Here is a 19,527-nt window from a genome sequence, read left to right on the forward strand (position 1 = left end):
TTGGAATATACAGTGCCTTGCGAAAGTATTCAGCCCTCTTGATTTTTTTCAACCTTTCCCACATTTCAGGCTTCAAACATAAAGATAAATATGTTAATGTTCTGGTGAAGAATCAACAACAAGTGACACAATTGTGAAGTTGGACGATATTTATTGCTTATTTTAAATTTTTTAAAAAAATAAATAACTGAAAATTGTGGCGTGCAATATTATTCATCCCCTTTACTTTCAGTGCAGCAAACTCACTCCAGAAGTTGATTGAGGATCTCTGAATGATGCAATGTTGTGCTAAATGACTGATGATGATAAATATAAGCCCCTGTGTGTAAGGCTGGTTTCACACTACGTCTTTTTAACATCCGCTGAAAAGGTTTTTTTAGCGGAAGTACGGATCCTGCTTTTACAGCACATAACGTATGCAAACGCATATGTTATTTTGGAGGATCCTGCACTGGATGTTTAGGGGCGGGCATTGTAGTCATGTGATCGGGAGTGAGGGGAACTAGACTGGGAGGAGGCTTGTGACAGCTGCAGACGCTGGTAACCAAGGTAAACATCGGCCTTGGATACCCGATATTTATGTTGGTTACGAGTGTCTGCAGCTGCTGAGAGAGAGAGAGAGAGAGAGAGAGAGAGAGAGATTGCAGTCCTTGGACGGAGCTCAAAAACGCTACATGTTGCGTTTTTGAAACATGTTAAAATAACGCAAAAGGACGGATCCTGCGTCTAACGGACGCAAACGCATGCGAACGCAGGTGGACGCGATTCCATTGAAAATGCATTGAAGTAAAAACGGATGTTAAAAAGACGTAGTGTGAAACCAGCCTAATCAAGTCTCCGTATAAATGCCCCTGCTCTGTGATAGTCTCAGGGTTCTGTGTAAAGTGCAGAGAGCATCATGAAGACCAAGGAACACAACAGGCAGGTCCAGGATACTGTTGTGGAGAAGTTTAAAGCCGGATTTGGTTACAAAAATATTTCCACAACTTTAAACATCCCAAGAAGCCCTGTGCAAGCGATCATATTGAAATGGAAGGAGGATCATACCACTGCAAATCTACCAAGACCCGGCCGTCCATCCAAACTATCATCTCACACAAGGAGAAGACTGATCAGAGATGCAGCCAGAGGCCCATGATCCCTCTGGATGATCTGCAGAGATCTACAGCTGAGGTGGGAGAGTCTGTCCATAGCACAACAATCAGTCTACACTGCACAAATCTGGCCTTTATGGAAGAGTGGCAAGAAGAAGCCATTTCTCAAAGATATCCATAAAAGTGTTGTTTAGGCTACATGCGCACGCTGCTTTTTTTGCTGCTTTTTTGCTGCTTTTTTGGCTGCAGTTTTGTCAGCAGAACTTTCTGACATCTGACTTCCCAGCAAAGTCTATGAGAAGTGAGATTTGTCATGCGCACATTGCAGTTTATTTGTCAGCGTTTTTTTTGTCAAAAGTTTGTGACAAAAAAAATGCAGCATGTTCATTCTTCCTGCGTTTTTGTCAACATTTGTCACCCATTGAAATCAATGAGGGCATCAAAAACGCAGGAAAAATGCATGCTAATCAAAAGTGGTGCATTTTACCTGCCTTTTACCTGCATTTTTGGTACCAAAAACGCAGGTGATTTGTCAGGAAGTGAGGTCAGGCAAGTGGTCCCGTCCCGTCCTCCACGTGTTCCCCAAAGTACCGCTGTCCCCAGGGGAGAAGATGGACCCCTCTCGCTGCCACCGCCGCCGCTGATAGTCCCGTCCTCCACGCTCCTGTCAGCTCCACGCAGTAGCGCGATCAGCTGAGCTGTCATTGAGGTTACTCGCGGCCACCGCTGGATTCAGCGGTGGCCACGGGTAACCTCAGTGACAGCAGCTGATCGCGCGGCTGTCTTCAGTTGCTGCGTGGAGCTGACAGGAGCGGCGGTGTCTTCTGCTTCTCCGGTCACCTCCATGCAGCAGAGCTTGAAGCGACGCTGGACCATCCTGGAGTACGCCGGACATGGAGGGCTTTGTCGGGGTTATTAAATGGGAGAACGAGGGAATTTGTTAGTGTTTTTTTATTTCTAATAAAGGATTTTTTCAGGTGTGTGTTTATTTACTGTAACTTACAGATTAATCATGGAAGGTATCTCGGGGAGACGCCTGACATGATTAATCTAGGACTTATTGGCAGCTATGGGCTGCCATTAACTCCTTATTACCTCGATTTGCCACCGCACCAGGGCAAATCGGGAAGAGCCGGGTACAGTCCCAGAACTGTCACATCTAATGGATGCGGCCATTCTGGGCGGCTGCTGACTGATATTGTTAGGCTGGGAGGATCCCCATAATGTGGAGCTCCCCATCCTGAGAATACCAGCCTTCAGCCGTATGGCTTTATCTGGCTGGCATTAAAATTGGGGGGGACCGCACGCCAGTTTTTTTTAATTATTTATTTATTTCTAATTTTTTTTTTTTCAATTCAACAAGCTTTATGGGCTTGTTTGAACTGAAAAATACATGAAACAATTGTTGACAAAACTGCAGCCAAAAACGCACCAAAAAAGCAGCAAAAACGCACCAAAAAAGCACCTACATTTTTTGTGACATTTCCAGGCTCTCTCTGACAAGGTGCAGTTTGTGAACACGAAAAAGAAGCTGCGTGCGCATGTAGCCTTAAAGTTTGCTACAAGCCACCTGGAGACACCAAACGTGGAAGAAGGTGCTCTGGTCAGATGAAACCAAAATCAAACTATTTGGGCACAATGCCAAACGATATGTTTGGCGTAAAAGCAACACAGCTCATCACCCTGAGCACACCATCCCCACTGTCAAACATGGTGGTGGCAGCATCATGGTTTGGGCCTGCTTTTCTTCAACAGGGACAGGGAAGATGGTTAAAATTGATGGGAAGATGGATGGAGCCAAATACAGGACCATTCTTGAAGAAAACCTGTTGGAGTCTGCAAAAGACCTGAGACTGGGACGGAGATTTGTCTTCCAACAAGAGAATGATCCCAAACATAAAGCAAAATCTACAATGGAATGGTTCACAAATAACCGCATCCAGGTGTTAGAATGGCCAAGTCACAGTCCAGACCTGAACCCAATCGAGAATCTGTGGAGCTGAAAACTGCTGTTCACAAACGCCTCCATCCAACCTCACTCAGCTCCAGCTGTTTACAAAGGAAGAATGGGCGAGAATGTCAGCCTCTCCATGTGCAAAACTGATAGACACATACCCCAAGAGACCGCAGCTGTAATCACAGCAAAAGGGGGCGCTACAAAGTATTAACTTACAGGGGATGAATAATATTGCACGCCCCAATTTACAGTTATTTATTTTTTTAAAAAGTTTAAAATAAGCAATAAATTTCCTTCATCTTCACAATTGTGTCACTTGTTGTTGATTCTTCACCAGAACATTAACATTTTTATCTTTATGTTTGAAGCCTGAAATGTGGGAAAAGGTTGAAAAATTCAAGGGGCTGAATACTTTCGCAAGGCACTGTAATTTAACCATTTATTGGAGAGTAGTCTTGTTTACAGTAATTTGGGGGTTGATGTCCTTTTTAGTGAGTTACTTGTGCAGGCTGCAGTGCACATTACAGCCATTAGGTGGCAGCTCACGCACAGGTCCCCCCCAGTTGTACTCACCCGTCCCTGCAGCGCCAGTATCTGCTGCGCTCGCCCCCTCCAGCCGCCCGCGGAGGACAGCAGCTGAGAAATGGTCACATCTTCCCCGATCTCGCTGACTAACACCTGCAGGTGCATGTGACAATGTAAATCTAATCTTAGGATGCACAAACCTTAAAGGGGTGTTCCAAAATGTTACTCATTCGCAGTTTTGTCGATAAGTGTCTGTTAGAATTCGAGATTACAGGAACACCCCTTTAAGTTACAGTCATATGAAAAAGTTTGGGCCCCCCTATTAATGTTAACCTTTTTTCTTTATAACAATTTGGGTTTTTGCTATTTCAGTGTCATATATCTAATAACTGATGGACTGAGTAATATTTCTGGATTGAAATGAGGTTTATTGTACTAACAGAAAATGTGCAATCCGCATTTAAACAAAATTTGACCGGTGCAAAGGTATGGGCGCCTCAACATAAAAGTGACATTAATATTTTGTAGATCCTCCTTTTGCAGAAATCCCAGCCTCTAGTCGCTTCCTGTAGCTTTTAATGAGCTCCTGGATCCTGGATGAAGGTAGATTTGACCATTCCTGTTTACAAAACAATTCCAGTTCAGGTAAGTTTAATGGTCGCCGAGCATGGACAGCTGCTTCACATCATCCCACAGATTTTCAATGATGTTCAGGTCTGGGGACTGGGATGGCCATTCCAGAACATTGTAATTGTTCCTCTGCATGAATGCCTGAGTAGATTTGGAGCAGTGTTTTGGATCATTGTCTTGCTGAAATATCCATCCCCTGCGTAACTTCAACTTCGTCACTGATTCTTGCACATTATTGTCAAGAATCTGCTGATACTGAGTTGAATCCATGCAACCCTCAACTTTAACAAGATTCCCGGTGCCGGCATTGGCCACACAGCCCCAAAGCATGATGGAACCTTCACCAAATTTTACTGTGGGTAGCAAGCGCTTTTCTTGGAATGCCGTGTTTTTTGCCTCCATGCATAACGCCTTTTTGTATGACCAAACAACTCAATCTTTGTTTCATCAGTCCACAGGACCTTCTTCCAAAATGTAACTGGCTTGTCCAAATGTGCTTTTGCATACCTCAGGCGACTCTGTTTGTGGCGTGCTTGCAGAAACGGCTTCTTTCTCATCACTCTCCCATACAGCTTCTCCTTGTGCAACGTGCGCTGTATTGTTGACCGATGCACATTGACACCATCTGCAGCAAGATGATGCTGCAGGTCTTTGGAGGTGGTCTGTGGATTGTCCTTGACTGTTCTCACCATTCTTCTTCTCTGCCTTGCTGATATTTCTCTTGGCCTGCCACTTCTGGGCTTAACAAGAACTGTACCTGTGTCTTCCATTTCCTTACTATGTTCCTCACAGTGGAAACTGACAGTTTAAATCTCTGAGACAACTTTTTGTACCTTCCCCTGAACAACTATGTTGAATAATCTTTGTTTTCAGATCATTTGAGAGTTGTTTTGAGGAGCCCATGATGCCACTCTTCATAGGAGATTCAAATAGGAGAACAACTTGCAAGTGGCCACCTTAGATACCTTTTCTCATGATTGGATACACCTGCCTATGAAGTTCAAAGCTCAATGAGGTTACAAAACCAATATAGTGCTTTAGTAAGTCAGTAAAAAGTAGTTAGGAGTGTTCAAATCAAGAAATTGATAAGGGTGCCCATACGTTTGCACCGGTCAAATTGTGTTTAAATGCGGATTGCACATTTTCCGTTAGTGCAATAAACCTCATTTCAATCCAGAAATATTACTCAGTCCATCAGTTATTAGATATATGACACTGAAATAGCAAAAACCCAAATTGTTATAAAGAAAAAAGGTTAACATTAATAGGGGTGCCCAAACTTTTTCATATGACTGTACATTGCGCACCTCTACTCTGAGGAGCCGTACCTTCTGCGCCATCTTCAGCTCCTGCCTGGTGGTTTGGATTTGGTTCCGATATTCGGACAGTTTCAGGTTGGCCGCCGCCAGCTTCTCCTGTACAGCCTTCATCTCCGAGCTGTCCTGCTGCAGACATATAACGGCAGAAGACGAGGTGAAGGAATATGGCTGGCATCCCCACTCACCAGTCTTTACTAGCTCCAGCTGTGGCGGTATGTATAGGAGTCCGCCAAACACTGTGTATTGGTTGGTCTTAGTACTACAGCTTAAATAACATTCACTTTATAGGGGATGTCCGCTCTAAATCCACAAGTCCGCAGTCTCTGTATGTGTCGCTCTGTGACTGCAGACGTGTGACTCCTCGCATTGTGTGCACTGTAAGGATTGCACGGGGTCAGAGCCGATAATGGAGGTCACGTGACCGCGAGTATGAAATAGGTAGACTCCCGGCCAAAATCTGACTAGATGGGGACGGCCTCGTGTACTACTCCTGTATTCAGTGGGGTCTCCAGCCTCTAGTCAGGGTCTGTTTTCAGCAGTTGCATAGAGAGGGACACATTGAGAAACTGCGGATCTGCGGATTTAGGCCGGACAACCCAAGTGTGAATGTGGCATATGGCTGTATTCACCCCAATATTAGCGGATGTGACTACACCCACTCTACGCTATGTGACTGAAAGCTGTCCGCAAAAAATGGATGAGTAACATGGATGTGTGATTACATGTGACGTGTGATACGACAAACCCCGCTATAAAACCCACTACACAATGTGAGGTCCTGGTAGATGTTGGGGTAAAAATCAGTAAAGTGTCTTGTATTTCAGTGTGACCCCATAAATGACTATAAAGGGAGTGTGAGCGAACCCCGGCGTCTGACTGCGGCGTATTCCGCTCTTCTATTAGTATAATGGTGGGGTTGGCTTGTTGGGCTCATGTGAATGTTAGTGATCCGAGACCATTTATGATCCCTTGGACGCTGCGGTGCGGTGAGAGCGCAGGTTCACGTGTAACATGTAGTGTGTCCACCCATCTCCTGTATACACCGCACCTATATACAGTGTGTCCACCCATCTCCTGTATACACCGCACCTATATACAGTGTGTCCACCCATCTCCTGTATACACCGCACCTATATACAGTGTGTCCCTCCATATCCTGTATACACCGCACCTATATACAGTGTGTCCACCCATCTCCTGTATACACCGCACCTATATACAGTGTGTCCACCCATCTCCTATATACACCGCACCTATATACAGTGTGTCCCTCCATATCCTGTATACACCGCACCTATATACAGTGTGTCCACCCATATCCTGTATACACCGCACCTATATACAGTGTGTCCACCCATATCCTGTATACACCGCACCTATATACAGTGTGTCCACCCATATCCTGTATACACCGCACCTATATACAGTGTGTCCACCCATATCCTGTATACACCGCACCTATATACAGTGTGTCCACCCATCTCCTATATACACCGCACCTATATACAGTGTGTCCCTCCATATCCTGTATACACCGCACCTATATACAGTGTGTCCCTCCATATCCTGTATACACCGCACCTATATACAGTGTGTCCACCCATATCCTGTATACACCGCACCTATATACAGTGGGTCCACCCATCTCCTGTATACACCGCACCTATATACAATGTGTCCACCCATATCCTGTCCACTGCCATTAACTTGAGAACGGCGGCAGCTATAGGCATAGAAGTGGTGTCTAGGTATAGTAAAGTAGCCATGCTCTATGCAATGAAACCACCTATAGCGCCACCTGGTGGAAAACAATGGAGTTAGCATTTTTATCTCAAAAACGGAACGAGATAGAGAAAAAAAGTGAATGACAAAGTTGTAGGGCATCATCAGTTCAATACGAATCGACACCTTGCATACAGAAATGCTATGATTAGAACGTGTAAACCTCACAAGGCTGCGGACGTGAAGCGATACCTCATGGAGACCTTCCTACAAGTCATTGGGTATGGTGGCTGTGTGGAGTGCCCTCCACGCTCACCTGACCTGACCCCATTGGACTTCTTTCTGTGAGGTCACATCACACATCAGGTGTATGCGACCCCTCCACCAACATTGCAGGACCTACGACCACGTATCACAGATGCTTGTGCCAACGTGTCACCTACCATATTGCACAACGTGCAGCCAGATACAGTATGCTGTGCAGAGCCCAGATGTGCATTGCAGCAAGATACAGTATGCTGTTCAGAGGCCAGATGTGCATTGCAGCAAGATACAGTATGCTGTGCAGAGGCCAGATGTGCATTGCAGCAAGATACAGTATGCTGTGCAGAGGCCAGATGTGCATTGCAGCCAGATACAGTATGCTGTGCAGAGGCCAGATGTGCATTGCAGCAAGATACAGTATGCTGTGCAGAGGCCAGATGTGCATTGCAGCCAGATACAGTATGCTGTGCAGAGGCCAGATGTGCATTGCAGCAAGATACAGTATGCTGTGCAGAGGCCAGATGTGCATTGCAGCAAGATACAGTATGCTGTGCAGAGGCCAGATGTGCATTGCAGCTGACGGGGGACACTAATGAGCGCCATATGTGTGACCAGCATTCAGTGTTTTGGGGGGGGTCATGGGCTTTATACCATAGCATTTCTGTATGCAAGATGTGGATTCTTATTGAATTGATGATGCCCTACAACTTTGTAATTTGCTCTTTTTCTCTACCTTGTTCCGTTTTCGAGATAAAAATGCTAACTCCATCGTTTTCCACCAGGTGGCGCTATAGGTGGTTTCATTGTGTAGCGCATGACTACTTTACTATACCTAGACACCACTTCTATGCCTATAGCTGCCGCCGTTCTCAAGGTAATGGCGGTGGACAGGATATGGGTAGACACACTGTATAAGACCTGGATGAATGGACGTCCCCTCTAAGCCGTAGACTCACTGGACTGACCTCTGCAGAGCGGGAGACCTTCAGCTCAGCTCTCGTGTCCTTCCCAACGTTTTCACCAAGACTTGAGTTCTGAAGCTGCAAGAAAAGTTCAGATACCCCAAAAATGAGGAATAACACCCATATGCAGACTGTGCTCCAACTCTGCAGTCATTACCCCAAACCCTGCCACAGATGGTAGGAGAAGAGGCAGAGAGGGTTAAGGTAAATCACGTAAGGATCAGACTGTAGAAGAGTAACCATGAAGACACATCGCTCTGCATGGGTGGGAGCTGTGTACAGTAGGAGTGATAGTTACAGCCATAGCTGCTAGGTCAGGCCGGGCACAGCGCCCCCTGTGGTCTGTTTCTTACCTGTCTCTCCAGCGTCTTCACTTTGTTATTTAGTTGTCTCACTTTGCTTTTCTCGCTCTCTATTTCAGCGCTCAGCTCCCGGGTCTTTTTGGACAATTCTACGATCTTCGTGGCTGCGACATCCCCAGCCAGGCCGGCCGTCCCTGCGGTCAGACGGACGGAGAGTTATTACGGCACGGCTCGTTCTAATGACTTTCTACACATAGCAGATCACCTGTTATTACATTGGGAGGTTTTAGTATTAAATATCAGAAGACGAGCGGATACATGCGGATTTGTTGCAGATTTTATCCCCTACATTGCACCATAAATCACCGAGCTGATGATTCCAAATCCGCACCGCAGGGTAACGTCCGCATGGACTGTGCAGGGTCTACCGCAGGGTAATTTCCGCATGGACCGTGCAGGGTCTACCGCAGGGTAATTTCCGCATGGACCGTGCAGGGTCTACCGCAGGGTAATTTCCGCATGGACCGTGCAGGGTCTACCGCATGGTAATTTCCGCATGGACCGTGCAGGGTCTACCGCAGGGTAATTTCTGCATGGACTGTGCAGGGTCTACCGCAGGGTAATTTCCGCATGGACCGTGCAGGGTCTACCGCAGGGTATTTTCCGCATGGACCGTGCAGGGTCTACCGCAGGGTAATTTCCGCATGGACCGTGCAGGGTCTACCGCAGGGTAATTTCCGCATGGACCGTGCAGGGTCTACCGCAGTGTAATTTCCGCATGGACCGTGCAGGGTCTACCGCAGGGTAATTTCCGCATGGACCGTGCATGGACCGTCCTGGGCCCCCGCATCATGATGTCACACGAGGTGCCGGCTTTAGACTGCTGCCCTCATCTCACTGCCACGGATGGACTCAAAAGGATCCGGACCCGGGGGGTGTGAATATTTTTTGCTCATTTCTATCCAAGTCTATTAACATCTATTTTTCCTGGTGGGTTGGGCTTGGGAAGGGTTAATGCCATTATCTAGAGAGCTTTAGATTTAAGGTTAAAGCCTCATGCGCACACTGTGCTGTGTTTTTGCAGCATTTTTGGGGTGCACTTTTGGTCCCCAAACCGCATTAATTTCCTTCCCTAGCAAAGTCCATGAAATTACAGTGTTTCTGTTTGCACTTTGCCGCTTTTTTTTTTGGCTGCAACTTTGTGATGGCCACAAAAAATACAGCATATAGTAAAGTGAAAAAGCTGCGCACGAAACACGATATTATAAGGAAATATTGGTAAAGCATAACCGCTATAGGAATATAAGAACAACGAAAAATACATTTGGCTAACTGGAAAAAACAGAAAACATGAAAAATGAAAACTGCATAACTGCTAAGAATATTTGAAATAGAAGAGGTATTTACGAAATGTATTGATCAATGCAATTGTGCCCAAATACCACGACAAGGTAATCTCTTATTATTCGGGAAAAATCTGTATGGAAAAAGGTCAGCGCTATGACCCAATGTTTTTATGGATCTGCAGCTAGATTTTTAAGGTAATAAACCCCTTATTGCCTGGGTTTAACCTAGAACATATATATATATATATATAATTGCCTTATTCTGTCTGTCTGTCTGTCTTGCTCCAAAATTGTGTCACGGTAATAAGTGTCATTACAGTGACAACCGTCTGATTGGCCGCTGGGCTCGGCCTGGCCCCGCCCCCCCCACGGATTGGTCGCCGCTGGGCTCGGCCTGGCCCCGCCCCCCCACGGATTGGTCGCTCGCCTTGGCCTGGCCCCGCCCTCCGCATGGATTGACCGCTCGCCCCGGCCCTCCGCACGCATCGCCAGACATAACCTTGCGATGCTGGGATCGTGACGGAGCCGGTGAACGCTGGTAACCATTATACACATCGGGTAACTAAGGTCCCTTAGTTACCCGATGTGTATCATAGTTACCAGCGTACACCGGCTCCCGGTACACATGTGCAGGGAGCCGGCATTATACTCCTCTCCCCCCAGGACTACTCCTCCTATTACAGTCCTCCTATCCTCCTATTATACTCCTCTCTGAGTATAATAGGAGAACTATTATAGCATGGGGGATGGAGCACGATGGGGGTGCACACCTCCCCCCAAAACACACACACACCGCCACATGCGCACCGCACAACACACCACACCACACACTGGGAACCACAAACACCGCCCTACACTGACACCCACAAACACAGACAACGCCGCACACACACAACAACCAACACACAAACACCGCAGCATACACAAATATACGCACATACCGCGCAACACACACATTGCACAAAACATACCTCCCCCCAAAACACACACACGCACACCACACCCACACAAACCATGCAACACACACACAACGCTACAGACACACAGCGCTCTACGAACAACGCAACACACAAACAACACCGCTCTCACCCCCCCGCCACACCCAGACAACACCCAGAACATGTACAGCGCCCTACACAAACACTTGGTAACTACAGACAACAACATCTATATATATATATATAACAAAAATCATACATGAACTACACAATACGTAAATTCTAGAATACCCGATGCGTAGAATCGGGCCACCTTCTAGTATATATATATATATATATATATATATATATATATATATACATAAATTCTTATATGTAAAAAATCTGTGCTGAACCAAGGTATATCTGTATTTATATTTATATTTTAATTTCTATTTCTACTCACAGAATGGGGATATTTATGTATTTATGTTAAAAGATTGCAAGAAAAGAGTACATAAAACACATAAATTTGCACAACAATAAAATAATCACTCAAAAAAAACGCTTAAAAGACACTTATAAAACTGTGGAGCCCCGGCCGGGGATTTTAAAATAGATGGCAGCCGCCGGCCGGGGCTCCACATTTTTATAAGCGTCTTTTAAGCGTTTTTTTTGAGTGATTATTTTATTGTTGTGCAAATTTATGTGTTTTACGTACTTCTTTCTTGCAATCTTTTAACCATAAATATCCCCATTCTGTGAGTAGAAATAGAAATTAAAATATAAATATCAATACAAATATACCTTGGTTCAGCACAGATTTTTTACATATAAGAATTTATTTCTATATATATATATTTTTTCTTATTATTCGGGAACCTAACCGTAAATGCCTCTAAGCTAGCACCTAGTTCACACACATTGGTGTTCCAGATAGTTTTTTCTCATTAGCATTCAGTTATTTCTGTCTGAGGACCCCGCCCGTCTGCTATGCTCCGTTCACCACTCTGTATAGCCAGGAGTCTGTCTGCCCAGACCTGCAGATTTTTAGTCGCACATATAGAGGCCTTTATGGTTAGGTTCCCAAATAATAAGAGATTACCTTGTCGTGGTATTCGGGCACAATTGCATTGATCAATACATTTGCTAAATATCTGTTCTATTTCAAATATCCTTAGCAGTTATGCAGTTTTCCATTTTTTCCAGTTAGCCAAATGTATTTTTCATTGTTCTTATATTCCTATAGTGGTTATGCTTTACCAATATTTCCTTATAATATAGTGTTTAGTGTGCAGCTTTTTCACTTTACTATAGTTATGTGTTTTTTAAGCTAGCACCCAGCTCACACATATTGGTGTTCCAGACAGTCTGTTCTCACAAAAATACAGCATGGCAATTCTTTCTGTGTTTTTGAGTCCTTCCAGGCAATAGATTTCACTGCATTGATCATAATAAGCGTCAAAAACACATGCATTTTGTTTATGCATTTTTGTCGTGGGTGCGTTTTTTGGAGCCAAAAACGTTCATCTTCGTGGTCACCACAAAGATGCAGCATGTGCACACATACTCTAAGGGCGGCTTTGCACGTTGCAACATCGCAGGTGCGATGTAGGTGGGGTCAAATCGAAAGTGACGCACATCTGGCGTCACTTGCGATGTCGTAGTGTGTAAATCCTAGATGATACAATGAACAAGCGCAAAAGCGTCGTTATCGTATCATCGGTGCAGGCTCCGACTTTTTCAAAATTACACTGCCGCGACAGGTACGATGTTGTTCCTCGTTCCTGCGGCAGCACACATCGCTGTGTATGAAGCCGCAGGAGCGAGGAACATCTCCTTACCTGCCTCCACCGGCTATGCGGAAGGAAGAAGGTGGGCGGGATGTTTACATCCTGCTCATCTCCGCCCCTCCGCTTTGATTGGCCGCCTGCCGTGTGACGTCGCTGTGACGTTGTACGACCGGCCCCCTTAGTAAGAACGCGGGTCGCCGGCCAGAGCGACGTCGCAGGGCAGGTGAGTGCATGTGAAGCTGGCGTAGCGATAATTTTCGCTACGCCAGCTATCACAAGATATCGTACCTGCGACGGGGGCGGGGACTATCGCGTGCGACATCGCAGCATCGGCTTGCGATGTCGCAATGTGCAAAGCCCGCCTAAGACTCCTAAGGGATCCCGCTGAAGTTTTCTGCACATTGGCGCCCGTAACAACCACAAAGGGGCCGATCACCGCGCTCTATCACCGCGCTCTATCACCAGGCTCTATTACCGCGCTTTATCACCACGCTCTATCACCGTACTCTATCACCGCGCTCCATTACTGAGCTCCATCACCGCACTCCATCACCGCGCTCTATCACCAGGCTCCATCACCGCGCTCTATCACCAGGCTCTATCACCGCGCTCTATCACCAGGCTCTATCGCCGCGCTCTATCACCAGGCTCTATCGCCGCGCTCTATCACCAGGCTCTATCGCCGCGCTCTATCACCAGGCTCTATCGCCGCGCTCTATCACCAGGCTCTATCGCCGCGCTCTATCACCAGGCTCTATCGCCGCGCTCTATCACCAGGCTCTATCGCCGCGCTCTATCACCAGGCTCTATCGCCGCACTCTATTACCGCGCTCTATCACCAAACTCTATCACTGCGCTCTATCACCGCGCTCTATCACCGCGCTCTATCACCGCTCCAGCCCCGTCATTGTCAGCTTCAGTGATGATACATCCGAGTGATAGTGACAGCGGAGTTACACTTTCACCACAAATCCCGCAGTTGTAGCCGGAGAACTTCCAGTCTGATACAGAATATAAATACCAAAAAATCAAGGATATAAATCTTCCTGTAGAGATTAGACCAAAAACACAAGAGTAACAACTTCAATATAGGACAAACCAGGTTTATTTATTAAATAATTAACATCACAAATAAAAATAAAAAACAAGAGGCACAGAATATCCCGGTGCCTTATGTCTCGCGCCTCCTTTGCTTTTCGGATATTTTGTGCCTCTTGTTTCCCCTTTTTATCTTTTATGTGATGTTAATTATTTAATACATAAACCTGATTTGTTGTATATTGTTATTTTGTTGCTTCCATTTCTTGTTGTACGCGGTTGCGTCCCTGCGGTCGGGGTGCGGTCACCTGTCAGCGCCATCTTGCTTTCTTCTACCTTCCTCCTCAGATGTTTGATCTCAAAGTCCTTCTCCTTGAGGAGTTTGTGGATCCGGCCGTTCTGGTCCTGCAGCTCCCGGATCTGGCCCTGCAGCTGCTCGTTCTCATCTTCCAGGACCCTGGAATGTGGGAAAGGATTAGTACTCGGGTCATACAGACTCAATCCATGGCGCTGGGGAACCGGGCGCAGTGACTGGCTGCAGCCGTAGATCCAGGACGGGGAAATCGCCGATTACCAGAATGTGCCGCTCACTTTATGGGGACACTGTGAAAAGCGGAGGATTAGTCCCAGTGATGGACCTGAGGGTCGTCCTTGGATTTTAGCTATGGTCTTGGATTTTAGCTAATGGAATCCTATAGGATTACATTGGACACATTTGAGAGAGCAGCAGAGCGGAGGAGGAGGCTGTACCCAGAAGACTAAAGTGCGGAGAGGGGGAAAGCATCCGAGAAAGAGAACTGCAGAGAAGGAGGAAAGCGAACACAACGCAGAGTCTGCAGGAGGGCAGTGATCGGGCATGAAGGCCGAGTCTGCAGGAGGGGAGTGATCAGGGATGAAGGCAGAGTCTGCAGGAGGGGAGTGATCAGGGATGAAGGCAGAGTCTGCAGGAGGGGAGTGATCGGGCATGAAGGCAGAGTCTGCAGGAGGGGAGTGATCGGGCATGAAGGCAGAGTCTGCAGGAGGGGAGTGATCAGGGATGAAGGCAGAGTCTGCAGGAGGGGAGTGATCAGGGATGAAGGCAGAGTCTGCAGGAGGGGAGTGATCAGGGATGAAGGCAGAGTCTGCAGGAGGGGAGTGATCAGGCATGAAGGCAGAGTCTGCAGGAGGGGAGCGATCAGGAATGAAGGCAGAGTCTGCAGGAGGGGAGTGATCAGGCATGAAGGCAGAGTCTGCAGGAGGGGAGTGATCGGGCATTAAGGCAGAGTCTGCAGGAGGGGAGTGATCAGGGATGAAGGCAGAGTCTGCAGGAGGGGAGCGATCAGGCATGAAGGCAGAGTCTGCAGAAGGGGAGTGATCAGGGATGAAGGCAGAGTCTGCAGGAGGGGAGTGATCAGGGATGAAGGCAGAGTCTGCAGGAGGGGAGTGATCAGGGATGAAGGCAGAGTCTGCAGGAGGGGAGCGATCAGGCATGAAGGCAGAGTCTGCAGGAGTAGAGTAATCAGGGATGAAGGCAGAGTCTGCAGGAGGGGAGTGATCAGGGATGAAGGCAGAGTCTGCAGGAGGGGAGTGATCAGGCATGAAGCCAGAGTCTGCAGGAGGGGAGTGATCGGGCATGAAGGCAGAGTCTGCAGGAGGGGAGTGATCAGGCATGAAGGCAGAGTCTGCAGGAGGGGAGTGATCAGGCATGAAGGCAGAGTCTGCAGGAGGGGAGCGATCAGGCATGAAGGCAGAGTCTGCAGGAGGGGAGCGATCAGGCATGAAGGCAGAGTCTGCAGGAGGGGAGTGATCAGGCATGAAGGCAGAGTCTGCAGGAGGGGAGCGATCAGGGATGAAGGCAGAGTCTGCAGGAGGGGAGCGATCAGGGATGAAGGCAGAGTCTGCAGGAGGGGAGTGATCAGGCATGAAGGCAGAGTCTGCAGGAGGGGAGTGATCAGGCATGAAGGCAGAGTCTGCAGGAGGGGAGTGATCAGGGATGAAGGCAGAGTCTTTAGGAGGGGAGTGATCGGGCATGAAGGCAGAGTCTGCAGGAGGGGAGTGATCAGTGATGAAGGCAGAGTCTGCAGGAAGGGAATGATCCGGGATGAAGGCAGAGTCTGCAGGAGGGGAGCGATCAGGCATGAAGGCAGAGTCTGCAGGAGGGGAGTGATCAGGCATGAAGGCAGAGTCTGCAGGAGGGGAGTGATCAGGCATGAAGGCAGAGTCTGCAGGAGGGGAGTGATCAGGCATGAAGGCAGAGTCTGCAGGAGGGGAGTGATCGGGCATGAAGGCAGAGTCTGCAGGAGGGGAGTGATCAGGGATGAAGGCAGAGTCTGCAGCAGGGGAGTGATCAGGCATGAAGGCAGAGTCTGCAGGAGGGGAGTGATCGGGCATTAAGGCAGAGTCTGCAGGAAGGGAGTGATCGGGCATGAAGGCAGAGTCTGCAGGAGGGGAGTGATCGGGCATGAAGGCAGAGTCTGCAGGAGGGGAGTGATCAGGGATGAAGGCAGAGTCTGCAGGAGGGGAGTGATCAGGGATGAAGGCAGAGTCTGCAGGAGGGGAGTGATCAGGCATGAAGGCAGAGTCTGCAGGAGGGGAGTGATCAGGCATGAAGGCAGAGTCTGCAGGAGGGGTGTGATCAGGCATGAAGGCAGAGTCTGCAGGAGGGGAGTGATCGGGCATGAAGGCAGAGTCTGCAGGAGGGGAGTGATCAGGGATGAAGGCAGAGTCTGCAGGAGGGGAGCGATCAGGGATGAAGGCAGAGTCTGCAGGAGGGGAGTGATCAGGCATGAAGGCAGAGTCTGCAGGAGGGGAGTGATCAGGCATGAAGGCAGAGTCTGCAGGAGGGGAGTGATCAGGGATGAAGGCAGAGTCTTTAGGAGGGGAGTGATCGGGCATGAAGGCAGAGTCTGCAGGAGGGGAGTGATCAGTGATGAAGGCAGAGTCTGCAGGAAGGGAATGATCCGGGATGAAGGCAGAGTCTGCAGGAGGGGAGCGATCAGGCATGAAGGCAGAGTCTGCAGGAGGGGAGTGATCAGGCATGAAGGCAGAGTCTGCAGGAGGGGAGTGATCAGGCATGAAGGCAGAGTCTGCAGGAGGGGAGTGATCGGGCATGAAGGCAGAGTCTGCAGGAGGGGAGTGATCAGGGATGAAGGCAGAGTCTGCAGGAGGGGAGTGATCAGGCATGAAGGCAGAGTCTGCAGGAAGGGAGTGATCAGGCATGAAGGCAGAGTCTGCAGGAGGGGAGTGATCGGGCATGAAGGCAGAGTCTGCAGGAAGGGAGTGATCAGGCATGAAGGCAGAGTCTGCAGGAGGGGAGTGATCAGGGATGAAGGCAGAGTCTGCAGGAGGGGAGTGATCAGGGATGAAGGCAGAGTCTGCAGGAGGGGAGTGATCGGGCATGAAGGCAGAGTCTGCAGGAGGGGAGTGATCGGGCATGAAGGCAGAGTCTGCAGGAGGGGAGTGATCAGGCATGAAGGCAGAGTCTGCAGGAGGGGAGTGATCAGGCATGAAGGCAGAGTCTGCAGGAGGGGAGTGATCAGGGATGAAGGCAGAGTCTGCAGGAGGGGAGTGATCAGGGATGAAGGCAGAGTCTGCAGGAGGGGAGTGATCGGGCATGAAGGCAGAGTCTGCAGGAGGGGAGTGATCAGGGATGAAGGCAGAGTCTGCAGGAGGGGAGTGATCAGGGATGAAGGCAGAGTCTGCAGGAGGGGAGTGATCAGGGATGAAGGCAGAGTCTGCAGGAGGGGAGTGATCAGGGATGAAGGCAGAGTCTGCAGGAGGGGAGTGATCGGGCATGAAGGCAGAGTCTGCAGGAGGGGAGTGATCGGGCATGAAGGCAGAGTCTGCAGGAGGGGAGTGATCGGGCATGAAGGCAGAGTCTGCAGGAGGGGAGTGATCGGGCATGAAGGCAGAGTCTGCAGGAGGGGAGTGATCGGGCATGAAGGCAGAGTCTGCAGGAGGGGAGTGATCAGGGATGAAGGCAGAGTCTGCAGGAGGGGAGCGATCAGGCATGAAGGCAGAGTCTGCAGGAGGGGAGTGATCAGGCATGAAGGCAGAGTCTGCAGGAGGGGAGTGATCAGGCATGAAGGCAGAGTCTGCAGGAGGGGAGTGATCGGGCATGAAGGCAGAGTCTGCAGAAGGGGAGTGATCAGGGATGAAGGCAGAGTCTGCAGGAGGGGAGTGATCAGGGATGAAGGCAGAGTCTGCAGGAGGGGAGCGATCGGGCATGAAGGCAGAGTCTGCAGGAGGGGAGTGATCGGGCATTAAGGCAGAGTCTGCAGGAGGGGAATGATCAGGGATGAAGGCAGAGTCTGCAGGAGGGGAGTGATCAGGCATGAAGGCAGAGTCTGCAGGAGGGGAGCGATCAGGCATGAAGGCAGAGTCTGCAGGAGGGGAGCGATCAGGCATGAAGGCAGAGTCTGCAGGAGGGGAGTGATCAGGCATGAAGGCAGAGTCTGCAGGAGGGGAGTGATCGGGCATGAAGGCAGAGTCTGCAGAAGGGGAGTGATCAGGGATGAAGGCAGAGTCTGCAGGAGGGGAGTGATCAGGCATGAAGGCAGAGTCTGCAGGAGGGGAGTGATCGGGCATGAAGGCAGAGTCTGCAGGAGGGGAGCGATCAGGCATGAAGGCAGAGTCTGCAGGAGGGGAGCGATCAGGCATGAAGGCAGAGTCTGCAGTAGGGGAGTGATCGGGCATGAAGGCAGAGTCTGCAGGAGGGGAGTGATCGGGCATGAAGGCACAGTCTGCAGGAGGGGAGTGATCGGGCATGAAGGCAGAGTCTGCAGGAAGGGAGTGATCAGGCATGAAGGCAGAGTCTGCAGGAGGGGAGTGATCAGGGATGAAGGCAGAGTCTGCAGGAGGGGAGTGATCGGGCATGAAGGCAGAGTCTGCAGGAGGGGAGTGATCAGGGATGAAGGCAGTCTGCAGGAGGGGAGTGATCAGGGATGAAGGCAGAGTCTGCAGGAGGGGAGTGATCAGGGATGAAGGCAGAGTCTGCAGGAGGGGAGTGATCAGGGATGAAGGCAGAGTCTGCAGGAGGGGAGTGATCGGGCATGAAGGCAGAGTCTGCAGGAGGGGAGTGATCGGGCATGAAGGCAGAGTCTGCAGGAGGGGAGTGATCGGGCATGAAGGCAGAGTCTGCAGGAGGGGAGTGATCGGGCATGAAGGCAGAGTCTGCAGGAGGGGAGTGATCAGGGATGAAGGCAGAGTCTGCAGGAGGGGAGTGATCAGGGATGAAGGCAGAGTCTGCAGGAGGGGAGTGATCGGGCATGAAGGCAGAGTCTGCAGGAGGGGAGTGATCAGGGATGAAGGCAGAGTCTGCAGGAGGGGAGTGATCAGGCATGAAGGCAGAGTCTGCAGGAGGGGAGTGATCAGGCATGAAGGCAGAGTCTGCAGGAGGGTAGTGATCGGGCATGAAGGCAGAGTCTGCAGGAGGGGAGTGATCAGGGATGAAGGCAGAGTCTGCAGGAGGGGAGTGATCAGGGATGAAGGCAGAGACTGCAGGAGGGGAGTGATCGGGCATGAAGGCAGAGTCTGAAGGAGGGGAGAGATCGGGCATGAAGGCAGAGTCTGCAGGTGGGGAGTGATCAGGGATGAAGGCAGAGTCTGCAGGAGGGGAGTGATCGGGCATGAAGGCAGAGTCTGCAGGAGGGGAGTGATCAGGGATGAAGGCAGAGTCTG

General features: G+C 49.3%; 1 protein-coding gene across 2 annotated transcripts in view; it reads right to left on the reverse strand.

The window, feature by feature from the left end:
- The window catches only part of CCDC13 (coiled-coil domain containing 13), a 60,982-nt gene that overhangs the window by 27,824 nt on the left and 13,631 nt on the right, over window positions 1-19,527 (reverse strand). For both annotated transcript variants that reach the window (XM_075316891.1, XM_075316892.1), the window contains exons 3-7: window positions 14,178-14,326; window positions 8,827-8,969; window positions 8,477-8,551; window positions 5,535-5,651; window positions 3,625-3,729 (exon numbers count right to left, since the gene is read on the reverse strand). In XM_075316891.1, the coding sequence (XP_075173006.1) occupies window positions 3,625-3,729; window positions 5,535-5,651; window positions 8,477-8,551; window positions 8,827-8,969; window positions 14,178-14,326 (589 nt within the window). The remainder of the gene's footprint in view (window positions 1-3,624; window positions 3,730-5,534; window positions 5,652-8,476; window positions 8,552-8,826; window positions 8,970-14,177; window positions 14,327-19,527) is intronic.

Source organism: Anomaloglossus baeobatrachus, chromosome 6 (genome assembly GCF_048569485.1).
Source record: "Anomaloglossus baeobatrachus isolate aAnoBae1 chromosome 6, aAnoBae1.hap1, whole genome shotgun sequence".
Taxonomy (NCBI): Eukaryota; Metazoa; Chordata; class Amphibia; order Anura; family Aromobatidae; genus Anomaloglossus; species Anomaloglossus baeobatrachus.